The sequence below is a fragment of the Ruditapes philippinarum genome, unplaced genomic scaffold (assembly GCF_026571515.1).
Source record: "Ruditapes philippinarum isolate M1 unplaced genomic scaffold, ASM2657151v2 ctg1158_1_1_1_1, whole genome shotgun sequence".
In the NCBI taxonomy this organism is placed as follows: domain Eukaryota; kingdom Metazoa; phylum Mollusca; class Bivalvia; order Venerida; family Veneridae; genus Ruditapes; species Ruditapes philippinarum.
In genome coordinates this window covers 46,556-74,149 of record NW_026862469.1, presented here as the reverse complement: position 1 = coordinate 74,149, position 27,594 = coordinate 46,556, and the positions used below count along the sequence as shown (strand labels likewise).

The 27,594-nt window shown below is 32.9% G+C and overlaps 1 protein-coding gene across 1 annotated transcript; it reads right to left on the bottom strand.

Annotated features, from left to right (window-relative positions):
• Positions 1–942: 942 nt before the first annotated feature.
• Positions 943–27,326, bottom strand: LOC132719178 (protein O-mannosyl-transferase TMTC3-like). Its single transcript, XM_060702926.1, has 20 exons — positions 27,072–27,326; positions 25,101–25,237; positions 24,592–24,673; positions 23,017–23,116; positions 22,044–22,159; positions 21,117–21,289; positions 18,184–18,436; positions 15,128–15,279; positions 12,700–12,783; positions 12,311–12,448; positions 11,392–11,516; positions 10,775–10,878; positions 9,797–9,879; positions 9,159–9,231; positions 8,298–8,384; positions 7,527–7,600; positions 4,553–4,673; positions 3,432–3,536; positions 2,949–3,032; positions 943–2,277 (listed from the first exon to the last, which is right to left on the bottom strand). Exons 1-20 carry the CDS (start codon positions 27,273–27,275, stop codon positions 1,921–1,923), a joined length of 2,652 nt encoding a protein of 883 aa, XP_060558909.1. The 5' UTR covers positions 27,276–27,326; the 3' UTR covers positions 943–1,920.
• Positions 27,327–27,594: the final 268 nt, after the last annotated feature.

Sequence of the window (27,594 nt, the reverse complement as noted above, 5' to 3'; positions counted from 1 at the left end):
AATAGACCCATTCAGTCATGATCAATTTGCGTATTTGTATTAATTAAATATAACATAATGACATGTATAATCTACATGTAAAACATGTATAAAATACAGGTATTCAACACTTTTCTTTATTACTACACATAAAAGTCAACAACCGTATATATATATTATGCTAAAAAAAACAGGACTGAGTATTTAAGGTTAGAAATATAATCTTGCAGTAGTAAAGCCAGTAATCATTCTTAGAATATGGCAAGCTTTGACACAAACAACTAAAGACTATCCATCATTTGCAAGATAACGAGTTAAAACTACATTATGCTCATATTTTCATTGTCAAATTGAGCTCAATTAAAAGATTGACTGTTTTAATGGTGATTGACCAACAAGTGATATTGGGAAATGCTTAGAATAATATATAAATCTGCCTAAATTATAAAGACTGCCTCAGTCTTTTGATAAATTGAATGTTATTGGTAAATTCCGATGGATATTTATAGAAATTTCCTTTATCCAGATGATTTACTTTTCATTCATGCCAGGTGAATTATAAAATTCAAAGAAATTATGGCAAAATGTTAACTTGTTTTGACTTTCACCTGTTCACTCACTATATACCCGTGGATAGGCATAATATCACTTAAAGATACCACCGTAATAACATTGATTCAATGAAAGTTTTTTGTAATAGATTCATATTTTTTCTCTTCTGACTATTCAAGTGGTCAAGCAAAATAGTTAAAAATACCATTTCATGATTTGCTATCTGACTGAGAACATTACCTTTTAACATTAGGTTTTAAGTCAAGCATACATTGGGAAGATTATGCATTGACATTTCAGCTTTACTGGTAAGAAAAACAAAATATGTCCCTCTGTGCATTATTTCGGGCACAAGCCTGAACCTATGTTGAACCATCAATTTTCCATCAACTAGGCTATAAAACTTTGCTGGGGAAAGAGATATACATTGCTCACCTGCCATCAATTACTAGAAAAAGACATAATATATATGTGAGCCTTTTGCACTAAGGTGAGCTAAAAATAAAAAACGAAAATATGCAAAATGATTCTCAATTAACATTTTCATAAAATAAAACCTGTGAATGAATATAACTGGCTTTACCATCAATACAATCAACTTACATCAATTACTAAAACATAGAAAAAACAACTTTACATATATATTTTTCTAAGTAAACACAAACAATTTAAACTAGGACTATTACTGAAGGTGATTAACAGTGTTTTGTTATAGAAAGGGAGATAATCATAGTTTTTATATTTTCTAACACATGCATAAAATTTGGAAGTCAATTTTATTTTGTAGATTTCAAGCTGCCAACCAAATCCATTTCAAAGTTCTCTTAATATGCTTTAAACAAGATTTATTTTCATTATAAAACAATGGAAGATAATTATAAAATGGCACCCAACCGACCATCCCATACATGTGAACTTTTTTCGATGATCAAGCGGGAGAATTTTCTTCAAAAAGAGGGAGATTTTAGAATTTGCAATAAATAAAGAAGGAAGGAAAAGAGGGAGATTTCTTTAATTTGTGAAAATACCTCTTGTTTTAAGAAAAATCTTTGAAAATATAGCTGCAGAAAGTGGGAGTCTCCCGCTAAAAGTGGGAGAGTTCACATGAATGCCATCCAGCCATAGGGTGACTTCTGTATACTCCCCTTTATAAAAACTAAAAAAAGTTTATATAACTTTTATCTCTTGTGTTTTTATGCCCTTCTATCATTAATTTTTAAACAGTATTACACTATTGAATATCTTAGTACTTTATAATATTTTATGGCATAACACTTCTAGCGGCAAGGGTTATGGTAACAACATTGGAATTAAAATATGGAATGTAAAACAAATCTAAGAGATCTTTTTTTATCATAATTTATCATAACCTATATCTAACCTACAAAACTACGCTCCATCCTTCTTCCCAGTTTGATCTTTACCTGCCTGTGCTTGACCTTGAGATTTATCCTGAGATGGTTGACCTTGACCTGGCTGGCCTTGAGCTGCTTGACCTTGTTGACCTTCAGTTCCTGCAGGCTGACCTTGTGCTTCGGCTGCCTTCTTTTTCTCTAAATATTCATTGATCTTTGCACGCACAATATTTAAATGTTTTAAAATGTACTCTTCTTTGGGAGCGAGTTTGTGAACCTCAGCGAGACATTTCTCAGCTTTGTACAGAATGCCTCGCTCAACAAAAACTACACATAAGTTGTGCATGGCCTCTATGTTTGACGGTTCGTGTTCAAGTACTTTTGTGAAACACTGAAACAAAAATCATGTAATATAACTTGAAATCATGTGAATCAGATATCAGTAAGAAAGAATAATATCATTTAGCATGGGAGTAAGATATCAGTAAGAAAATTAGATCATTAACTATTTACAAGAATTGCTTATTACATGCTTTTTCAGTAAATTACTAAAATATCAATGAGAATCTTACAGATACTAAAACAGAGAGATAATGTATGAAAAAGCATCATTTTTAATTTAATAAATAGAAGATAAAAGGGAGATAATTGCTAGACGACTTGTAATCGCAACATTGTGGGTTCGATTCCCTGGATGACCAACTAAAATTACTAATTAGTCTTTTTGATAATACTTTAGATTGAGGTCCTGTGTATGAGTGCTGAAACACTTATCAGGCTAAACAACCAGGAGAAGCTTTTGGAATTGGGGCATCTTTCTGTGGTTACACTATCCTCCAAAATATAAAATGACTAATACTCTTTCTTGAGGACTCGGGCAACTAGTGGCAAATATAAATAAACTCAAATACACACACACGAGTGCCATTGTTAAATATACCATTCGCAATTACTAAGGTTCATGATAGTGCACATTTACACTTTAATCCCTCAAATCTTAATGACTAAATGGTCAATACTCATATATAAAATATGCTTTAATGAAGCAATTATTATTTTTACCTGTTCAGCTTCATCAAGGTTCTTTAAAACATTGACATTTAGCTCTCCTAACAGCATTAAACCCTTCACATGGTCCGGATATAGCTGAAAATATAACGTTTTTATATCTAACATCTATAAAAACTTTTTGGGCCTACATAAGTATGTGTGACACAATATAAACATACCATGAATAAAACTAATTTTTAAGTCTGATTAATGATCTAATAAATTAACATTTTTTTATGACCCATTACAAGTTACTGTATAAATGGATATTTCCGCAAGTCGAAAATTTAGGGAATTTAAAATTCCAGACACTTCATGTGAGGAAATATTATGGTAGAATTTAATGACAGGTTGGTTGATATTTACGCCTCAAAAATTTTTGGCGATTTTCGTCAATTCGCGAAATTCGCCGATAATTCTGCGTTGCTAACTTTAACCACTTTTACAGTAATCTAAATAAGCCCATTACGATAATGACTTAATCTCTATACTCACCTCAAGGAGTTTTCTAACATATGGCACAGCTTCCTTTGGTTTTCCCATATTGTTGGTCATCATCAACGCCATATTGAATATAGCACTCTTAAAGGTTGGCTCCCTCTGTACAAAATAATAACATAGACTTGTTCTATAGTTTTAGTAATTGTCTGCTGTATAGGGTTTAAACTTAAAATTGTGTTGACCATATTTAAAGGGGCTCGACTAAGGTTTTTTTGACATGAGAGGACTTAAAATAAATTTTGGAGTGTAATGTCGAGATTACTGTTTCATTTGATGTAAGTCTAGACAAATAACTTGAGTGGAAAATTTCAGATCATTTGCATAATCTGTTTTAGAGTTTCACAATAAGTATACCAATTGTATAAAAATAGTTAAAATACCCAATAGCGCCAAAATCGGGCTACGAATAGTACAACAGTGCAATTTGCAATTTATTTCTCAGTATATTTCTTAATTATCTTTTGTATATCGTTCTGTTTAAGTGCCGTAGGTGATCTATGTAAGAAATTGAAATTTTATGTTTTAGGCTTTTGGACCTCCTTTAATATTTCAGTCATATATACATGGCTAGTTAGCTTAAACCTGATTTCCTGAAAGTAATTTCTGTTTTCTCTACATGATTCATTTGAATCTGTATTAGAATGTGGTATTTTATGCCAGAGATCCTAATAAAATATACATGCAGAACTTAAATTCTAAAATCCATAGACTAAATACACTCAATAGTTAGATCACATGAAATCCATTCTATAGTAAAATAGCTTCTTTTAATCTTTATCCTAAAATCTTGAACTTTGACATAGATGATTTTTTGTAAAGATCTGTCAGTGCAGTGTGTTTAGTTATTCTCAGTGCCTAATTATAATAGCAAAACAAGAGCCATTCATGATTTTTTTTTTAAGTCTGTACAGTGAAATAATGTAAGAAAAAAAAATCGTAAACTAGATATATGGGGCTAAGTGTCTGTGACCAACAACTTTTTACAATTATGACCCTAAAGTCTTTTAAAAAGTTTTTAGCACATAATTTTAAAGGTTCTGGAGAAAAAAAATTGTACATAAACCAGAAATTTTCCAAATGCACAATATGCTCTGTTAAGCTTAAAAATAACTAACCTCGAGGGACATTTTGAAATATTTTTCAGCTGCAATAAAGTCCTGCATGTCCATGGCTAACATAGCGAGGGAAAATGGCGCCCGGGAGTCGTTCTTTCGTGTCTTGATCAACTGCTGGAATCTGAAAAATAATGTCATCCATATAGTTTCTTGCATTTAAGATTGGATTTTCCATGCCATCTTAAACCCTTCAAGTACCACATCAGAGACATGCTTCCCACCATAATATAATTATGAGTTTTGTGCTTAAAATGATGTCATTCAACTGTTTTAAATGAAGTTGAAAATCCATGTGCCACTATAAAGAATAGAGCTAATATAAAAATATTTTTTTCTTGTTGAACTATAATTAATATGTGTAAAAAATAAAAAAAAATGGCTGCATTTATTAACTGGACTATCTGGCTGACAGATTAATGTTTACCGGGAACACTGCGAAGCCTTGTTTTACACATTTACGGGCAACACCAATGATAAGGTCAATATTCCTATATTTTTATTTACTTACAAATATTCTCACAAAAGTCACAAAAGTGTGTTAAAACAAGGGAAGTCAAACTGTATTTTGTGAAAAATTTTATGATACAGAATTTTTTTTTGCAACCCCCCCCCCCCAAAATGATCAAACATCTCTGACAATTTAGTACAGAGACTAGAACAAGCTAAATTGTAGATACAGTCAAACGTGTATTAAGCGACCGGGCAAGGGAAACACCAAAAACGGTCGCTTAATGAAACGGTCTCTTAAGACAGTCAGCATGATATAAAAGTCAAAATTTATAAATGACATCTTTCTTATGAAGTGGTAATGTTTTTCAACTTCATTTTTATATAAATGTTAAATAATTAGTACGCTACGATAATCTAAATGGATGCAAACATAAACAAGAACTGTCGGAGGACAGTAACGCTCGACTATTCGAAAATTTGTCACAAGGGTGTTTCATTGAGTATAATAATGCTTACCTATATGAATACATAAAATTGTCCGAAAAGGTACAAACTCTTCAAGTTTCAATACATTCCCTTCAGTAGTTATGGAGAGACAAGCTTACATGCAAAAACTTTACCAAGAATTCATGAGTCGAAAAAGGGGCATAATTATGCAAAAAAAGCAAATCAGAGTTATGGGACTTGTACCAATCATCTTAGATAATCATAGAGACCAAGTGTGTGAAGTTTCAATCCATTCCCTTCAGTAGTTATGGAGATACCAGCTTACATGCAAAAACTTAACCAAGAATTTCTAAGTCGAAAAAGGGGCATAATTATTATGTAAAAAAGCAAATCAGAGTTATGGGACTTGTGGCAATTATCTTAGATAATCACAGAGAACAAGTGTGTGAAGTTTCAATCCATTCCCTTCAGTAGTTATGGAGATACCAGCTTACACGCAAAAACTTAACCAAGAATTTCTAAGTCGAAAAAGGGGCATAATTATGTAAAAAAGCAAATCAGAGTTATGGGACTTGTGCCAATCATCTTAGATAATCACAGAGAACAAGTGTGTGAAGTTTCAATCAATTCCCTTCAGTAGTTATGGAGATAACAGCTTACATACAAAAACTTAACCAAGAATTTCTAAGTCGAAAAAGGGGCATAATTATGAAAAAAAGCAAATCAGAGTTATGGGACTTGTGGCAATCATCTTAGATAATCACAGAGAACAAGTGTGTGAAGTTTCAATCAATTCCCTTCAGTAGTTATGGAGATAACAGCTTACATACAAAAACTTAACCAAGAATTTCTAAGTCGAAAAAGGGCATAATTATGAAAAAAAGCAAATCAGAGTTATGGGACTTGTGCCAATCATCTTAGATAATCACAGAGAACAAGTGTGTGAAGTTTCAATCCATTCCCTTCAGTAGTTATGGAGATACCAGCTTACATACAAAAACTTAACCAAGAATTTCTAAGTCGAAAAAGGGGCATAATTATAAAAAAAAAGCAAATCAGAGTTATGGGACTTGTGCCAATCATCTTAGATAATCACAGAGAACAAGTGTGTGAAGTTTCAATCCATTCCCTTCAGTAGTTATGGAGATACCAGCTTACATACAAAAACTTAACCAAGAATTTCTAAGTCGAAAAAGGGGCATAATTATGAAAAAAAGCAAATCAGAGTTATGGGACTTGTGCCAATCATCTTAGATAATCACAGAGAACAAGTGTGTGAAGTTTCAATCCATTCCCTTCAGTAGTTATGGAGATACCAGCTTACATACAAAAACTTAACCACAGGGACGCCGACAAATGGGTGACTGCATTAGCTCGATTATTCTGCGAATAGTCGAGCTAAAAATAACTTTCTGATATTTATTGACAAATTACGTACATATTTGACATTTTTTCCAGAGTTTTTTAACTTCTCCGTTGTTTTTCCTTGTCTGCAACACGAAAACCCTATTAGTGAAGATGTTTTCTGTTGTGCATTTTTTCATTTGAAATAAACAAACTACATCTAATTGTTACGATTAATTTAATTGCTGATCAAGTTCAAGGTCAATTCAATGCAGTCTAAATGTCAACAAGCGAAGCGTATACACCATCTCAGTAGGGGCGGAGCGTTGCATTGTTTATCCGATATTATTGGATAATACACGTCACGGGTATACTTAACTTCATTTGCATACGCTAAAACGGTTTGGGAAATAGAGTTTTTCACACGTTTATTTGTTGTGTTTTGATTGTTGACACTTGTGACATTACGAGGTGGCGTTCTCTAAAAACACAATTACTTGACAGGTAAAAGTGGTCGTTTAATGAAAAGATTGATCTCAATTAGGTGACTAATTAGCGGTCGCTGGTCGCGTTGAGCAAAAGTCGCTTTATACATTAAGGATATAGAGAAAAAATGATCGGGGGGAATTTAAAGTGGTCGTTTAAGACAAAAGTCGCTTAATACACGTGGTCGCATGGGCAAGTTAGACTGTACTTGATGGAAGGGAGACAACTCAGAAAACAACAACAGTACCTGTCAACAGCGACCTGCCATTTATCTGTCATCTTCTCTTCTTGGATCATAACAGCTGAGTTATATAAGGATTGCTGTGAACAAAACATACATTTTAATATGATAACATTATTTACTGTAAAATAAGTTCTTACAATCTTCAAATAAATTTGGCTTACAATCAGTTATCAAAGCACCTATCATGAAACTAGCAAATTAATTTTGAAGAAGATTCAACCATGTTTTCAATATAAAAGTTTATATAAAATATGTGAAAGGCAAATTTTGACTTTCCAAAGGCATAAAAATCTTTTGTTAAGGACAGCAAAGTGTTATCAGATACTTGGGCATCATACAAGTATCACTTACAACAGTTTTTAATGAGGGCTATCTAATACTGATTCCAGTGAAAGTTTGAGAGGTCCTGAAAGAGATGTTGTTTAAAATAATGCTGGAAAACGATGTATATTCTGATAGACCAGACATCAGGCAAAAGGGGGATAATTCTTGAAAATTTAAAGTAACTATTAACAACAATTTTTACAAAAGTAAGTAGGACATAAAGACAGACTGAAATAATCATAAAATGGTGAGTATAATCTACAAAAGAATTTTCATTTCAGGGTGCATGTAAATATAGCTCTGAACAAAAACATAATTTTATAATCATGTATTTCTTTCAGTCAACTAAAAACTATTTTGACAATATTTGAAATTATAGTCTTTGGATGACATGAAGCTAGGAATAATCATAGACTTAGAGATAAAAACAAAGAAATACAAAGGTATTACCCAGTGGTCAGGATCATGCAGCAGAGCTTTCTCAAAACATTTAAAAGCCTCTGGTCTTTGTCCCAGTTCCATATATACTACACCCATCTGAAACACAAAATAAACATCTGTTTCATCATATATATTCCTATAAATATATTTTATTTCAGGCACAAAGGAGCACCTTAGTATAACCACCGACATTCTGTAGGCTAGCTGGATAGCTTTCTCACATGCAAGAATCTAAAGACACATGGGCGGCTCAAACCTACAGCAGTGAGACAAGTGGTTTGAAACCAACGACCTTAACCACTCAGCCACAGATGCCCCACATGAAGAGCTAATTTAACAGTATTATATCAGTAAAAATATTGTATTTCAGGAAAATACTGGTGAAACTTTAAATAACATGTGTTCTTAGATTAAATACCATTACATTTTTATAATAATCTGAGTTTCCACAAGTAAAATCCAACTTCTCCACATGAATCATGGTGGAGGATGATTAGCATAGCATTATTGTTATCAACAAAGTTATCACTGGAAATTGTAAAACCTGATGGGTAGATAACTATGAACCAGACAATGGGATCTGGCCACTTCAAGTAAGGAATTGAGATCTAATGGCTTAATTCAAATCAAATAAAACAATGGAACTGCTATTATTAAGAAACTACATAGATGGATAATGAACAAGAGGTTAAAAAACCTAATAATGATAAAAAGTGTCAGATTTTAAACATAAACATTTAGAATTATTGACTATTCCTCTTTTTTCAATAGTCATTTTTTCCTTATTTACCATATAGATAAGTTAACTTCATTTACATAAGGAAAAACACATTCATGTTTTATAACATTATAAAAATGGAATCTACTTACATTATAATGAGCATCAGAGTTAAGAGGTTCATACTTCAGTGCCATTTCATACATCAATAATGCATCATTTCGTCTGCAAAAACAAAATACATGTGTACTTAACCATTTGAGTTCTTTGGGCAATTATAACATAAATTCTCCGCCAATAAAGAGCCAGACCAGTATGTATATCTGTGCAGTCTAACCAGTTGATTTATCAGTTTTTGTATATTGATACAGACCATCCTTAAACTAAATATGAAATGTTCCAAAAACAAAGGACAGGTCCATTATTCAAATACAGCCTCATAATCAGAATTGATTGCTAAGCAGAATCATGTAGATGTAGAGGATGAACTCAGTTGCCCTTTTTGTTCATTATTTCAGGCATGAATGGACACCTAAGTAGAACAACAGACGTTCCGTAAGCTAGCTGTATAGCTTTCCCATATGTAGAATCCGACGATGCTTGCGTGACTTGAACCTTCAGCGGTGAGAAGCAAGTGGTTTCACATCAACTATCTTAACCACCCGGCCACAAACTCATGTTTGATGTAGCACATGCAAGGCAGACTGAAATACTAATAACTCATGCTTGCACTATGTTTCATGTAAACTAAAAGGGAAATGTTAAAATTGTGCAATAAAAGAAGACATACTTTCCCATCTTCATATAAATATCTCCTCTATTTATATAACCTTGTATATAATCTGGTCTCATATCTGTAGCTGTCTTTAACAACTGAAATAATATTTCAACATACATGTCAACATTTCTCATACATGACCGTGTGCCACTCTTATATATAATTATACATGTATTTAATTACTCTACTGATCAAGAGCACTGCATGCAGAATTAACGCCTGTGTGTTAAAAATTCTAAGCTTAAAAGAGACTATCTCAAAAATATTTCTTTCAGAATTATGCCCTTTGTCTAACAACTGCACCTTGCAATGATAAGCAAGTATTCCAAGTTTCATGTTAATTACTTTTATGGGCTACATTTACGTTTTACACGTAGATGACAACAACGAGGCTGCAGTGCTCAAAATTGCTCAAGTTTTTCTTTGAAACAGATGAGCTATGAATGATTAATACACAAAAAGCTTTAGAATGCTGATAATATGACATCATAATTATGTTATATATGAGTAATATTAAAGGATATATAAAGCTATATCTAACAAAATGTCTCTATTATTTAACATATTATACATTAATATTAAACATAAACATAACAAGAGTTGTCAGCAGGATGGTAGGCTTGACTATTCTCAGTGCTTGATAGTATAACTAGAGCCTGGACAATGTAGAATTTAAAAAGAAGTTCAAAAAGGGCCATAATTCTGTACAAATCCATGTTAGAGCTCTGGGCCTTGGCAAGTGACCCCCTATTTTGCTCTCAAATGAGTGTATAAAGTTTCAACCCATTCCTTTCAGTTGTTTTGGAGATACCAATTTGCATGAAAAAACTAAACCACGGTGTGATGCCAACGCCTTGGTGAGTACAACAGCTCTCCCTATTCTTCTAATTTTACGGACTGTCAACGAAATAGGCAATCACTAATGCTTATGTATTGTTTAATATCAACAAATGAATATGATACAAAAGATAACTTTTATTCTGAACTTACGGAAGCCGCCTCCTCCAGCCTGCTAGAATCTCGTGAATATAGGGAGGCAAGATTTAAGAACACATTCAGGTGACTAGGTGCAACACGAGCTGTGTAACTTTTACCTTAAAAAAATCATGTGATCACATAGCTGTTATGTATTTAATATGCCATTTATTTGTACGTCAGATCTTGTTGTCATCACTTTTTTATTGGTTTTAACACTGTAAAGATCATGTTGCCACTTTCCATCTTTACTGGGAGGAACACTTAAGGTATCCTTTTGTGAAAAGGTTTCAGGCACAAAAAAGGACTTTATCACACGAAAGAAGTCTCCGTAACGTTGGGCTTTAGTCACCTTATCCATTCCTTTGTCTAAGATTTAGGGACTTATCAGTGCTGAAAGTCCGTTCATAGATTTCAACACAATTATAACTGAAATTGAATTTTATTTAGGACTTGGGTCCTAAAAATAGGTTGCATAAAACAGATATAGTCAGTAGTCACAATTAATTTCATCAATAAATGAGTAGAAAAATTTGACAACAATTTTTGTTTAAGTATGAAGCATAGCAATAATTTATGCTCTAGTGACAATTCTAGGAATTATTTATGTCAATATCACCATGGTAACCTACCTTGTATTATAGGTGGGAAGAGATTCTTAGCATTCAGGAAAGCCTCTTCAGCTTCATCAAACATTTCTAATCTCTTGTATGTACGTCCTACATTCATGTGGGCACCTATATCATCCTGTTGTACACTGAAATATAAATTACAAATACATGGTTTTTTGCCAACTTATGTTTCGTTTAATCCATTAATTTCTTTTTGCAGGGCTTTAAGTCAAACTGTCACAGAAGGAAGACCCTGATGTTCCTCTTTCAATTACTTATGGCATGACCAGTTTGTCTGTTATTTTCTTTAGGTTATATCTGGTGGTCAGTCCACCTAACCGATTCTCTCTTTACTGAGCTAAGCTACTGGATAGCTTCAACAAATGAAAGAATCCATAGTCACTGTCAAAAAGGAATAAAAACAAACATTGGTAAGTGGCAAATGATTTCAAGCCAGCAATGTTGACCACTCAGCCATGCAAGAATCTTATTCATTTTTTTACAAAATAAATATAAAATTAATAGTAACTTTGGTACACTTGATTTTGAAAGGTGATAGTCCTCCTGCAAGTGTGATTAAATTGCAATTTAAAGTTAAGACCGTATGAAAGTTATAAAGTTACAAATTATAAGTTTATACACTACTTGTTTTAGTTTCGATTGTATAGGAAGCTGTAACCTTATAGACGAAAACACTCTCAAATCTGTCCCTTGAACTAACCAGTACTATGTAATGAGTGTTAAAGTTTCTTGCTCAAGTAATCAACAGCTAACCACTGACAGGGTTTAACGGTGTATTGGCAGCAATCCTTAATTTACTAGTCTTGACGCATTTTTATCAGTTTTATCAAGTTTGAATAATCAATATTTTCTTTCTTTTTGAGAAAATTTATCACAATATATACCATATCCTAAGGTGAGGGTATTGTTACAGACTTACCTAACAGCTTTCTTGAAGTATTCTAGAGCTTCCTCATATCTATCTAAATTTTCCAAGGCATGTCCAACATTATTCCACAATTTGGCATTTTTCTGGTTCACTTTTAAGGCTGCTCGGAATACAGAATACTCTGATGTCCTGTAAACAAATAGAACTAAATTATTTATTACATAACATAAATATATATGCTCTGATGAGATAGTAATTTTATAGTAATTTCGTGAAATGTTGACACATGGTGACAATTTCTAAGCATTAAATATTGATTTTTATGTGCATGCATCATATTTTTGGATTTTAAAACAAATTGGTTCCAATACACTCAGAGCGCCTGGGGAAATCCTTAAAGAAATAAGTAATCTGGCAGCAAGGGACGTAACTGAACTTACCAATCTATATTTCTCATGTAACATTTTCCAGCATGGAACAATACTAGACATCCCATCAAAAACCACAGTATTGGCTTTACGGCCCTGAAATCATATGTTATAAACTATGTAATGGTCTTCATAAATGTTTAATTTCTCTAATCTGTCTACTGCTTTCAATATTGAAAGAATAATACATATTTTCTTTTTTTTTTATATTTTTTTTTAATCTAGAATAATAATCACACACCTTTTAATATTATATGGATAAAAACCATTTTGCAGACATGAAAATGTATCTTTTTATTATTTGAATACAAAAGTCACACATTGTTAAACATATTGCTGCTTGGCAATAACTTTCTGTTATAGAATGGAAACAGTTTAAAATCTTTGGGCATTTTTATCTTGACATTTTTACTCTTACATTTTAAATAACAATAATAATAACAAGCATTTGATAGTATTGCGGGCAATACAGTAGTCCCCTACCGGTCCCTCAAAAAGTTCTTTAATTGTCATACACTCCTGTGTATTGCCATTTATAATGAATTTGAGGATGAAGTCTGTATTTGAAAATATCAACCACAAAACATAATAAAATAAGTTTGTCTATATCACAGTAATGTGTTAAGTTTCCATGCTTAGTAAGGAAATTATGTTTATACAACCTTGTCATATTATTACGATGTGGGATTTTAAAGTAAATCCTATAAGGAATGAAGAAGTTGGAGTGAAAATACCAATTTCTCGAAAAAAATCTAAGTTCAAAGGGGACATAATTCTGGAAATAGTCTTGCTAGAGTATTTAACCTTCTCAAAAATGTCGAGTGATAATAAGAAACATACATATGAAGTTTGAAGTAGATACATTAGGAAATAAAGAAGTTATTTAAAAAAGACAACATTTTTTCCCCTAAAAAATCTAAGTTCAAGGGAGGTAATACTGATATTTTTTGTGCTAGAGTTATAAACCTTGTCACATATGATGTGGTTGATGACCAGAAACTTATATTTAAAGTTTGAAGTAAACACCTTAAGAAATAAAGAACATACAGTGAAAAAGCTGAAAAATTTAAATCAGAAATCTTGAAATTCAGGCTATTTGTTGCCATAGCAACCAGAATTTTCAACATAGGAAGAAAAGAAAAAGATGTGCATAATCTCCAGACTGCCATCTACCCATATTTCAAGTTTCATAAAAATATTTTCAGTACTTTTTGAGTTATCACTGGATCCAGTTTATGTGTTAAATTTGCCATATTTTCAGACTATTTGTTGCCATAGCAACCAGAATTTTCAACATAGGAAGAAAAAAAAAAGACGTGCATAATCTCCATACTGCCATCTATCCATATATCAAGTTTCATAAAAATATTTTCAGTACTTTTTGCGTTATCGCGGGATCCAGTTTTGTGGACGGACGGACTGACGGACTGACAGACAGACGGACAGACAGACGGACAGACAGACAGACGGAGAGACGGACGGAGGGTAAACCTAAAGTCCCCTCCGGTTAAACCGGTAGGGGACTAATAAAAATAGGCATTTTTATCTTGACATTTTTACTCTTACATTTTAAATAATAATAATAATGATGATGATGATGTTGTTGTTGTTGTTTATAATAATAATAATAATAATAATAATAATAATAATAATAATAATAATAATGATGATGATGATGTTGTTGTTGTTGTTTATAATAATAATAATAATAATAATAATAATAATAATAATAATAATAATGATGATGATGATGATGATGATGTTGTTGTTGTTGTTTATAATAATAATAATAATGATAATGATGATGATGTTGTTGTTGTTTATAATAATAATAATAATAATAATAATAATAATAATAATAATGATGATGATGATGATGATGATGTTGTTGTTGTTGTTTATAATAATAATAATAATAATAATAATAATAATAATAATAATAATAATAATAATGATGATGATGTTGTTGTTGTTTATAATGATAATAATAATAATAATAATGATGATGATGATGATGATAATAATAGTCCTCTGACCCTTAGTAGTCCACCTGTTAATGTTATTAAAGTCTGGATACTAAGATAGCACTTACAAGTCAATAAGCAACAATCATTCCAAACATCATACATATTTGCTTAATGCAAACAATCATATTATGACATTAATTACAATCTCTTTAAAAGTACCATGGAGCAGGTAAAGTAATACTATGGTTACCACCTATCGCCACCAAACAATCAGATCATTAACTCTACCACAGCAAACAAAACCTTCCCTCAAACATTAAACTATTGTAGAATTATTAAGTTTTTTACATATTTCAAGACTAACCCAGTCAGACTGCAGAGATGTGCAGACAAGCTTGGCACTATACTGGTGGCGAAGACTAATCACGTTTAGTTCCAACAGGTTAAGTCAGACAGACATAAATTATACTTACTTTTTATTCTGCATGATATGGTTAAATCCTACAGCAATCAGCATACAAAAGCCCATACTAGGTGTGTATAATATACGTTCTGCTACGACAAATCCCACTGGGAAAAACAGGTTAGATGCTGGTATAAATGGCATCACCATCAATGCAAGGCACTGCAAACAGAATGAAAGTATAAGATGAGTAAAAAGAAGTGTTTTTTGAAAATCAAACAAGATGGCACTGTGTTTATAAGTCACAAATGTACCCATCCAAAATATGTCAAGAGTTACCACATATCTTATAAATAGTTAATAAAGAGTTATCATGAGGATTCTATGTTCTTTTCATGAATTCAGAGATGATATATAGCCACAACAACAAACAAGAAACATGGCAATGCCATGAAACCAGGTTTTCAATTATCACCATTGTAGATAAATATGTTGTATTTGAAATACAAATACAAGCAACAAACAATGTAACTATGTGCAATGTAAAACATGAATAATGTAGGAGGAATTGCCACAGAGGAAGTGTTCACTATAATTATATTCTGTATAAGGAAAAAAAAACAAAGGGCCATAATTAAATAAAAAATTATTCAATCACAAAACCCCGACAATATGCGCCAGGGCACTGGATGACAAAGCTACTGTGAAAGTTTGAACAAAATCCGTTGAGAAATGTAGGAGTTCAGCAAAGAAGAATTTTTTCACTATATATTCTGTATAAGGAAAAATAACAAAGGGCCATAATTAGGTCAAATATTATCCAATCACAAAACCCCGAAAATGTACACCAGGGCACTTGATAACAAAGCTTCTGTGAAAGTTTGGTCAAAATCTGTTGAGAAATGTAGGAGAAGTTGCGCATGGTAAAAAATTGTTCACTATATAATCTGTATAAGGAAAAAAAATAAAAGGGTCATAATTAGGACAAATATTATACAATCAAAAAACCCTGACAATATGCCCTAAGGCACTTGATGACAAAGCCTCTGTGAGAGTTTGGTCAAATTCCGTTGAGAAATGTAGGAGGAGCTGCGCACAGAAAATTGTTCACTATATATCCTATATTGGGAAAAAAAACAAAGGGCCATAATTAGGTCAAATATTATCCAATCACAAAACCCCGACAATATGCGCCAGGCCACTTGATGACAAAGCCTCTGTGAAAGTTTGGTCAAAATCCATTGAGAAATGTAGGAATAGTTGGGCACAGAAGAAATTATTCACTATATATTCTATATAAGGAAAAATAACAAAGGGCCATAATTAGGTCAAATATTATCCAATCACAAAACCCCGACAATATGCGCCAGGTCACTTGATGACAAAGCTTCTGTGAAAGTTTGGTCAAAATCCGTTGAAAAATGTAGGAGGAGTTGCGCACAGAAGAAATTGTTTACGCCCGCCTGCCCGCCCGCCCGCCGATGTACCTCAATCTAATAACCAGTTTTTTCCTTTGGAAAACCTGGTTAAAAACAAAAAAATAACAACAGTGATTAGCTGCTGGAACTGAACAAGACCTTTATTTCATGATGTTACATTTGTGTACAAAATGAAAATACAAATAAGCTACTTATTAGCAAAAACAGAATTTTCCCCAATACAAAACAAGAGGGCCATGATGGCCCTGAGGTCGCTCACCTGTATATAGGCCCCCGGAGCGAGGCAAGTTTAAACCCAAGGGCCCCCGGCAGGGCTAATTTTAATCCAAGGGCTTTTATTTGAACAAACTTGGTAGACACCTATAAGAAGATGTTTCATGCTTAACATCTAAGCTCTAACTCATTGGGTTTTTTAAAAGAAGATTTTTTAAGTTTTTACTTTACACATATAGTTAAAAACAATGACACCCCTTGGGCGGGGCCAGTTTTGACCCCAGGGCTTTTATTTGAACAAACTTGGTAGACACCTATAAGAAGATGTTTCATGCTTAATATCTAAACAGTAGCTATTTGGGTTTTTTCAAAGAAGATTTTTAAGTTTTTGCTATACACATATAAGGAAAATCAATGACCCCTGGGGCGGGGCCAATTTTGACCCTAGGGCTTTTATTTGAACAAACTTTGTAGACACTCACTAGAAGATGTTTCATGCTTAATATCTAAACTCTAGCTATTTTGGTTTTTTCAAAGAAGATTTTTTAAGTTTTTGCTATACACAAATAAGGAAATCAATGACCCCCGGGGCGGGGCCAATATTGACCCCAGGGCTTTTATTTGAACAAACTTGGTAGACACCCATTAGAACATGTTTCATGCTAAATATCTTAGCTCTAGCTCTTTGAGTTCTTTAAAAGAAGATTTTTTTAAGTTTTTACTATATGCATATATGCATATAGGGAAAATCAATGACCCCCTGGGGCGGGGCCAATTTTGACCCCAGGGCTTTTATTTGAACAAACTTGGTAGACACTCATGAGAAGATGTTTCATGCTAAATATCTTAGCTCTAGCTTTTTCGGTTCTTTAAAAGACGATTTTTTAAGTTTTTACTATATGCATATAGGGAAAATCAATGACCCCCTGGGTCGGGGCCAATTTTGACCCCAGGGCTTTTATTTGAACAAACTTGGTAGACAGTCATGAGAAGATGTTTCATGCTAAATATCTTAGCTCTAGCTCTTTGGGTTCTTTAAAAGAAGATTTTTTAAGTTTTTACTATATGCATATAGGGAAAATCAATGACCCCCTGGGGCGGGGCCAATTTTGACCCCAGGGCATTTATTTGAACAAACTTGGTAGACATGCACTAGAAGATGTTATATGCCAAATATCTAAGCTCTAGCTCTTTGGGTTTGTTAAAAGAAGACATTTAAAGTTTTTTCTTTCGGTTGCCATGGCAACCAGAGTTCTGCATGGAATTAAATTCTTTGAACAATTTTTAAAGGTGACCACCAAAGGAACATTCCTGTGAAGTTTGGATGAAATTGGCTTGGTGGTTTATGAGGAGATGTCATTTAAAGTAAAAGTTTACGGACGGCCGGACGCCGGACGAAAAGCGATCACAAAAGCTCACCCTGTCACTTTGTGACAGGTGAGCTAAAAAAGAGAACTAATATTAAACTATTTACCATGATTATTGCTCGGTTTAACTTCCCTTGTTTCATCAGTGAAAAATGAACAATTTTTCCAAAACATGCATAGAAAGCCACTGTGATAAGATTTCTTGGATCTACAATTGAGCTGATAACTGGAATGGTTCCCATCGTCCAATCACAGCATAGATCAGCCGGAAAGAGGAGGAGCCAAAAATTTATGGGCAGCAGGTAGTTGTAGGTTAACTGTCGGGATGGAGTGTTTGAAACAGATGCTGGATTATCAAACCTGAATAAAATAAACAAAACAGAATATATAAAGGATCTTAACTGTTGCCCTTTCATATATGGACTTATATTATACAAGCCTAAGAAAGAATTACAAAGCAAGTCTGAGGCAAGCTTTATAAATATCTGAGGCAAATTCTAAACAAGATTGCATTTGAGAAAAATGCTATGCCACCGCATGGTCAAAATGTCATTGCTGTACATCAAAGGACAAGAATGTAGGTCACTGTCCCCTTGGGCAAGGCATAATTTTGACCAAAGGGTTTAAAAACAATCTTGATACACTGGTCCACCAAACAACATTTCAAGTCAAATATCTAACCTAAAGCTTTCTCCCATTCAGAAAACATTTGTTTTATTTTCTGTTTTTACTATGTGTACATAATGAAAATCACTGCCCCCGGGCAGGGCCAATTTTGACATTTGAAAAACTTTGGTAGAGGACCTATAGATGATATTATATATCAAACATCAAAGTTCTATGCCTTGAACCTTCAGACAAATTTTTTTTTTTTCACTATATGTACAAAATGAAAATCAATGTCCCCCGGGGCCAAACCAATTTTGACCCCAGGGCTAAATTTGAACAATCTTGCTAGAGGTTCACTACACAATGTTTCATGCAAAATATCTTAACTCTAGCCTTTGTAAATTTAGAGAAGATGATTTTTTAAGTTTTTACTATATACATATAAGATAAACCTATTGCCCCCAGGGGCGGGGCTAATTTTGACACAAGAGGCAAAATTTGAACAAGTTTGGAAGAGTACCTTTAAATGATGTTATTTAACAAATATTAAAGCTCTAAGCCTTGTACCTTCAGACAATTAGATTTTTTTATTTTTTGACTATATGTATATTTTGAAATCAATGACCCCCAGGGCGAGAGCAATTTTGACCCCAGGGCTATAATTTGAACAATATTGCTAGAGGTTTACAACACAATGTTTCATGCAAAATATCTAACCTCTAGCATTTGTCAATTGCTAGAAGAATTTTTTTACTATTTATTATTATAAGTTTTTACTATACACATATAAGGAAAACCAATGACCCCCGGGGCGGGGCCGATTTTGACCCAAGGGCTATAATTTGAACAATCTGGGTAGAGGTCTACCAGACAATGCCTTGAGCAAAATATCTAAGCTCTAGGCCTTTTGGGTCTTTACAAAAAGGTGTTTTAAGTTTTTACTTTATGTACATATAGCGAAAATCAATGACCCCGGGGCGGGGCCGATTTTGACCCAATGGCTATAATTTGAACAATCTTCATAAGGGTCTACCAGATGATGCCTTATGCAAAATATCTAAGCTCCAGGCCTCTTGGGTTTTTACAAGAACGTATTTTAAGTTTTTACCATATGTACATAGTGAAAATCAATGACCCCCCGGGCGGGGCCAATTTTGACCCCAGGGCTATAATTTGAACAATCTTGTTAGAGGTCTACCAGACAATGCCTTATGCAAAATATCTAAGCTCTAGGCCTTTTGGGTCTTTACAAGAAGATTTTTTTAATTTATTCTTATAATTCCTTTTGGTTGCCATGGCAACCAGATTTCTGCATGGAATGAAATTCTTTGAACAACTTTGGAAGCCCTTCACCCAAGGAACATTCCTGCCAAGTTTGGTTGAAATTGGACTAGTGGTTTTTCACAAGAAGATTTTTTAAGTTCACTATATAATCTATATAACACACACACACACACACAAACACACACACAGGTGAATCGCTATATGCCACCGCATCGTAGATGCTGCGGTGGCATAATAAAATAACCATACATATAAGATTGTTTTTTTAACATAATGAGAGTAGAAATTTTGTAAATTTCATACACGTTAGATCTATGATAAAAAGGGAACAAATTTGCAAGAAGATTTTGAATACATTAGTTTTATCCTAACAAACAAGTGGTAAATTCTAATGGACTCCATGCTTATTTACCTCATTATTTTGTTTATGAAACAAAAACATGGACATTCTAAAACTTTACAGGTTCGGTGAAATCAATGATAAAGTTATGTGTCTTGAAGGACAAATTTTATTTTATACATGTCAGCACGCCCACTGACTACAAAAGTAAGGGAACATGTACCTTCTGTTGAATATGGGGGGGGGGGGGTTATTTCAAAAGTTGGGAGTATACAGAAGTTCAAACGTGTTTTTCTTCATAAACTAATTTATGTTGGTAAAAAAACTTGTTGCAAAGATAAAAACAAATCCTTGTATTTCAAAGTCTGTGACATAATGTGCAATGTCCAAATTTATAGTTTTTATCTTGCACTGGATTATTGATTTTATTACTCCCAAGTGGCATTTGCATTGACAACATAACATCAAAGGCACTCACTGAATGTAGAGGTCATGCATTTCAGATATCTGAAAGTTTAATCATACTGGCCTAGATTCACAGAACACATTTTTTTCAATGGTAATTTTCAGAACAAGGTATGAAGTTCTAAATAAAATGTACGCATTATTTTTGTTGGCTTACTAGACCAGACTTTTTAAGGTCTGGAAGAATAAAAAGAATCAAATGAAATTATTTTTTATTGTATGCGCATACATGTACCCCTTGCCCAGAGTTTTTCTGCATCCATGTAGACTTTTATGCATGAATCAAGCACTGCGTGAATGGCATGCTGCAAGTACTCTAACTTATGAAACAGTTTCACTTACTTAGTGAATACAGGTAGTTGAGCTCCCATCACTTTTATTCTAGCTATCAACAGAAATAGAGTAGAACCTACAAGAACTACTGATCTAATTATAGACCCTTGTAACCACTTGGGTATGTTTGTGTCACCTTGTAAAATACGCATCAAAATTGCCCACAAGTCTTTAAATAATGCCTGCAATGTAAAATAACCGATAAACAAAGTACACCGATATTTTAATAACTTGTCAGCAAATCAGATTTTTAAAAGAAAAGAAACAAAAACAAAAGAAATAAAAACAAAGACACTATAATGCTGAACAAATAATTTGTACATCATACAGTTTTAAATTGTATTTTGATAAAAACATAATCAAAGTACTTGAAGTATAAAACAACAATGTTTATCAAAGTACTTGAAGTATAAAACAACAATGTTTATAAATTTTCAGCACTCCCTCACCATTTTTCTTTTTTAAACATCGGGTTATGCATGCATGAAATTATTGCTAAATCTACAAAATATTGCAACTGATTATTTTGTAAGAACATTTTATTAACAGCTGTTTTCATGTAAAAATCACATGAATTATGTAAAAATCACATACATTAAATGACCAAGAGAATATTAATGCTTTTTTTAATTTAAAGTGTATATTACCTGTCATACATGTACTCTTACACCCATTAACCCCTAAACTGCTGGAACTGGAAGTAATAAACCTTGGCCACCAGTGTAGAGCCAGGCCAGCCTAAACTTCCATGCAGTCTGACCAGGCACTATACTTCATGGTTACAAACTGATATCCCTAAAGTTGATAATGGACAGCTCCTCTTATGGTACCTGGACAAGTCCATTTTAAGAAATTCTGCAGGTTACGGGATAATATTAAGACTTTTATAAATATTTTGTTAAAATTGTTTTTCTTTGAAAGTAAAATGATCCATACCCTTTGAGCAACGAAGAGTTCATAAACCACACACACTCCTATAACAGTAATACCCTGCTCCTTACACAACATCGCTATAGTAACCAAACCAACAGTAGTAAATAGTGGACCCCAAGCTGAAATTACAATATATAAAATTTAGCCAATTTCAAATTTAAATACATGTACATATTTTCCAAATGTTTCAATATTTAGATAAAATAGCATAATTAATTTTTAGCTGATTTTTTAATACATTAAAACCAAATGTGTAAGTTTCATTAAATAAAGTTCTAAGTAACATACTTTACAAGTTTTATGCATAAAAATAAGAAATATAGGCCATTATATAAAACAAATGTGTCTGACTTCACAATACTGACTTATTCTGAATTATTTTTTATGCGAACATCTACCATTGAATCAATGTAAATCATTTGGAATAGAAGGAAGGTTTCTACAGTATCAGAATAACCAAATGATCATAATATAACATGTGTAACACACACAATTCAACTCCAACCTTTAAGTGTGGCCATGACCTTGACCTACTACAAGTAACACTGACTCCTATTGGTTAACATTTGTGCCTAGTCATATCAAAATCAATATTTTTTTTTTTTCCGGACTAGGTTTTCCCTCTGACCTCTGCCACCTTGACCGTTGGCCGAGAAACCTGGTTTACATACATGACAATTCTAAACTCTCTTCATAAATAAAGTAGATATGCTCCAGACAAAAAAGTGCCACCCTCTTGCTCGCAAACCAGCCATATATGTTCCAATATGACTTGTTTTTTAAAAAGACATGTAAAAACTTAGCATTCATAATGCATCTCAAAAGTTTTCATAACAAATAAGCAATATTGCACAGATGCTTTCTTTCATTTAAATGAAAATTCATTCAAAAACGCTGCAAGTGTAGAAATAATATAAATGTTGTGATGAAAATTGATGTTGTAAATGCACAGTAATATAATGATTGGTAAGCTTACCAGTATCACGATGATAACTTGTACATTTTGCGTAGAACATGAGTGCTGCTATAAAGAAAATAGAAGAAAGAGATTCAGCCCTGCCAACCACTCCCGTCACCTAAATATGATCAGAAAAATAAAAAGTTTAAAAATGTTAATAACACTTTGTTACAAGTAATGTTAAAATGATACACTAGAAAGATTGATAAATATCTCATAGCTTTGTCACGCATAACATATCATTCTGTTCACTTCTAAAGGAGTAGTGTTTACCACAACCTAAATAAGAAATTTTTAGAAAATCTTTGACTTACTCGGGCCCTAAACTATGGAATAATATCCGCATTTCAATTCATAAATCTGAAACTATTGAAAAATTTCAAGCTTCCTATATCAGTTTGAATTTCACATAAGTATGTTGATCTTGCATAGTTTTAGTGTAAAGTATGTACAATGTACATGCATTGTATTTTGAATATGTATTGTATTTTGAATAAACATTGTGTTTTTGTAAAGTAATATCTTTTGTGCTTTCATGTATGTATTTTGAAAATTTCACTGTTTATGTAAATTATGCGTATTTTGTAAATTTTGTTTTTGAGGCTCACATGGAAGATTGGGTAACAAAATGTGTAGCCTCAGTAAATAAAGACTTTACTTACTTACCTACTATTCCTGTCTTAGTAATCTAGTATAAAACTAATATCAAAGTACACAACATCTCATCCCCATAAACATTAGTGTATCTTTGGTAACTTTCTACTATTTACTTCAGGAGGCTTTTAAAATAACTTATTAAGTTGAGGGATACAAGTTTGATATGGAATAAGGCACAAAGGTAAAGCCGAACACATTGACTAAAGTGTGCAGGAGACCCTCGCTTTCCTGTGACTTTTTTTTTAAGTTTTGCAAAGGAAATACATTAAAGTGTTATGGGTTTTGGAGACTGGCTAAAATTTAGTTTTTCAAATCAATGTCCGCCATTTATGTGGATATGTCAATGATAGCAACAGAGTTAGGGTAGCTCCAATATTTTCAGAATAATGTAACTAAAATTCAAAATTTTTCCATGACCTATTTTAATCATATTTTATGTTTGACTATTTAAAATGTGATCACAAATAATAAAATAAGATAAAATAAAGAGCTATAAATGAAAATCAATGATATAAAAATCAAGTTCAACAAAAAATGAACTATAGCACTAGAATAAGTATTTTTCAGATCTTTGTTAATTTAAAAGATAAACAACTATTAAAGAATATTCAAAATTACAAGAAATATTAAAAAGAATTTATACAATTAAAAATAAATAAGTCACTGGCATTGGACACTTCACTTGTAGCTTATATGTTCTTCTCTTTAGTTTGTTTCCTTTGAAATAACCAGTACTGGTGCTATATGAAGAAGGATGTACAAGAAACAGGCAGGGCTTTGACCCATAACCCTGTGACTTTCAAGTGAGTCTGACAGGCAGAACTAATCAAGGTGCATGCACCAGTGAAATATGGAGGCTTTAGGTGGTAGGACTTTAAGTTTTGTGACAAACACAAAAACAATATGCTATTGATAGGAAGACACAAAACAACTTACAGCTTCAGTGTGTATTGGATGAACAGCAAACAACATGGCAGCAACAAAAGAAGGCAACTCTGGTATAAACATATTGCACATTCTAGAAAAAGAAACATATGTGGTGAATGATACTTTATAAGTTTATATATATATTCACTGAAGATGCAATCTATATTCTCAAGCATGTTTTCAAGGTTTCACTCTCAACCAAAGGTGGAAAGCTTTTGCTAACTATTTAGAGCCAGTGCAGTCTGACCAGGCTCTATTCTGTTGGTAGCTCAATTTTTGTGTCTTTAATCCAGACTATTTAAAATTCAAATAGGGCCAAATACATTACAAACATTCATGTGACTCTGTGTTTTAAATGTACATAGTATTTTATATACACGATAAATACATACTAATTATGTTTAAATTGTTTATAATACAACTTTACTTTGTAATGTTACGGTGATAAACCTATTTTTTTTGGTCAATAACTTCATATATTTTGAGCGAAAGAAAGACTCAGATTGAAAAATACTTACTTCATATACATGATACACACTATGGCATGCAGTATAATATTGAGTAGATGATATGACATTGGTTCCAGTTCGCTCAACATATAGTTAAATCTAAATGTCAGAACACACAATGGTCGATAGGACTTGTGACTCCTTTCCTGAAAAGTAAAAAAAGACCCACATTACAGTTTGACAAAAACAAAAATGCAATCAATATGAGAACAAAAAAATACAGAAGCACTTGTGTAAGCAATATAATTAAAGCTTTATTATTATCTTTGATTTTACATTTATTTTATAGGTTTCAATTTTAACCATTTTTATACTATAATGGTTATAGGGCATGTTTCCTGCTTAACTTATTCAGGATGACCTCAAGACCAGTACCTCTATGCATTGTTACAGGCACAAGCTAACATCTAAGTAGAACCACTAACCTATATGATAAGCTAGCTTGAGTGTCCTCACAGGAAAGAAAATCTAACCCATGGCAGTGAGGGGCAAGAGATTTGAAGAATGGAAACTTAACCACTCACCCATGGATATCTTCATAATGACATTTAGAAGATCTGAATATCATCAACAGTTATAAAAACACATGCTTCTAATATTTATTAGTACTTTACTTTTAAAACTTTATGGTATTACTTCAATTTGCAATTTCGATTTTTAAAACCATGATAAACACACCCGTTAACTGGTTGCAACTTGCCAGTAGATCTGTTGGTTGCAGGTAGAATAAACTTTATGTTAGTATTTTGAAATAAATTGCACCAAATCAGACAAAGCCATAAATGAAATCACAAGACCATACATGCCATAATTTTTAGACTCATTTCCGGGACACTTTTCATTTGGAGGTGGGGCATTGATCAGCAAACAAATTTTTTTTAATTTACATAGTGGCATACAACCTATATTACCGGTATTTACAACTTGCAAATTTAATGACACCATAAACAAAAGACAAAATGTCAATAATTATTAACAGTTTTTCTATCTTTTTTAAGTATTTAGGCATCGTAAATTCAATCAGTCACAGAATAGAATAAAGCTATGTTAAGTAAGGACAATTAGCCATGTCGTTTACCTGAAACATTCGCTGAATCTTGTAGATTTCATCACCTCATATTTAGCGGTAATTTTCACGGTGTTTGACCACTAATAAACTGCCTGCAGGCGGATTAAATTTATACTGGCCAGTTGTTAATTACAGTGTATGACACCTTCGCTCAGGAAGCCACAGGGGGTAAACAATTAATCTTTTAATTGATCAAAATTATTGCCGATAATTGTTTGTTGGACACCCCTCCCAAGCCCACCCCAATGACATATATTTTTCTTAATTCCATATCATCTAAACATTTACAAAAACATTAGTGTACACATATATAAGCGAAAATACATTGACACTCATAAGATGAGCTATAAAACACATCAATTACATTTTTTTGTCACATTAAAAAGATATTATTTTTGTCAAAATCTTCCACCCATATGTCAGTCCCCCCAAGAATTATTTTTGTCAAAATCTTCCACCCATATGTCAGCCCCCCCAGGAAACCATGTTCTGTATCCACCCCTGATAATTTTGTTTGTTTGTTTGTTTAATTTTGCGCCTTTTTCCAACAGTATTTCAGTCATATAGGCGGGTAGTTTCCTAACCATCGTTCCTGGAGAGTTACACCAGTACTAGACTACCTTCCTCCGCGCTAAACTACCAAAGCATCTCCCGGGGATCGAACCCACGCCAGAGAGGTACCTGAATTAGAAGTCATCGACTCTAACCCCTCGACCACGGAGGCGGTACATCCGCCCCTGATAAAATAATTAAAAAATGTAAAATTTCTTAGATTATTTTAGATTTTTATTTTACCGGGACATAAAACATCTCCGGGACAGACACCTTATTTCTGGGAATTTCCCGAACATCCGGGATGTTATGGCATGTATGCACAAGACAACATCATTTCAAATATTAATATAACATACCATTGACATCGGTGTTCCCCAAAAATCATTTAAGAACAGGTTTGATACAGGTGTTCTTGGTCTGAGATCTTTGTTGTCTACAATGGCTGATATGTCATCAAACACAAAACCGCAATCTAGGGCTGGTATGTAACAAACACCCACTGTTACACATAGTATTAGTGAATATAAGAAAAAATGACTTGAATCTGCTGATTGAGCCATCCTTTACTCATTGAGCGGTAACCTGTAAAAATGTAGATTAAAAGTTACACAATGGTTAAGCAATAAAGATTGAAAAAATTTGTAAGTTAATTAACAAGAGTCAAGATTGTTAAGATCAAATGGAATATACTAAATCCAAGAAAATAAAATTATAACATAAAGTGTATTAATCATTATTTTTTATGTTACTCCCCACTTTAAAAGATTTTGTGTTTGTAAAAATCTTCACGGGTCAGTAGATATTGCAAACCACTTGGCCGAATGACATCCAAATTCCTCGACTGCAATGCACTTATGCATTGACTGGTGTCAGACATTA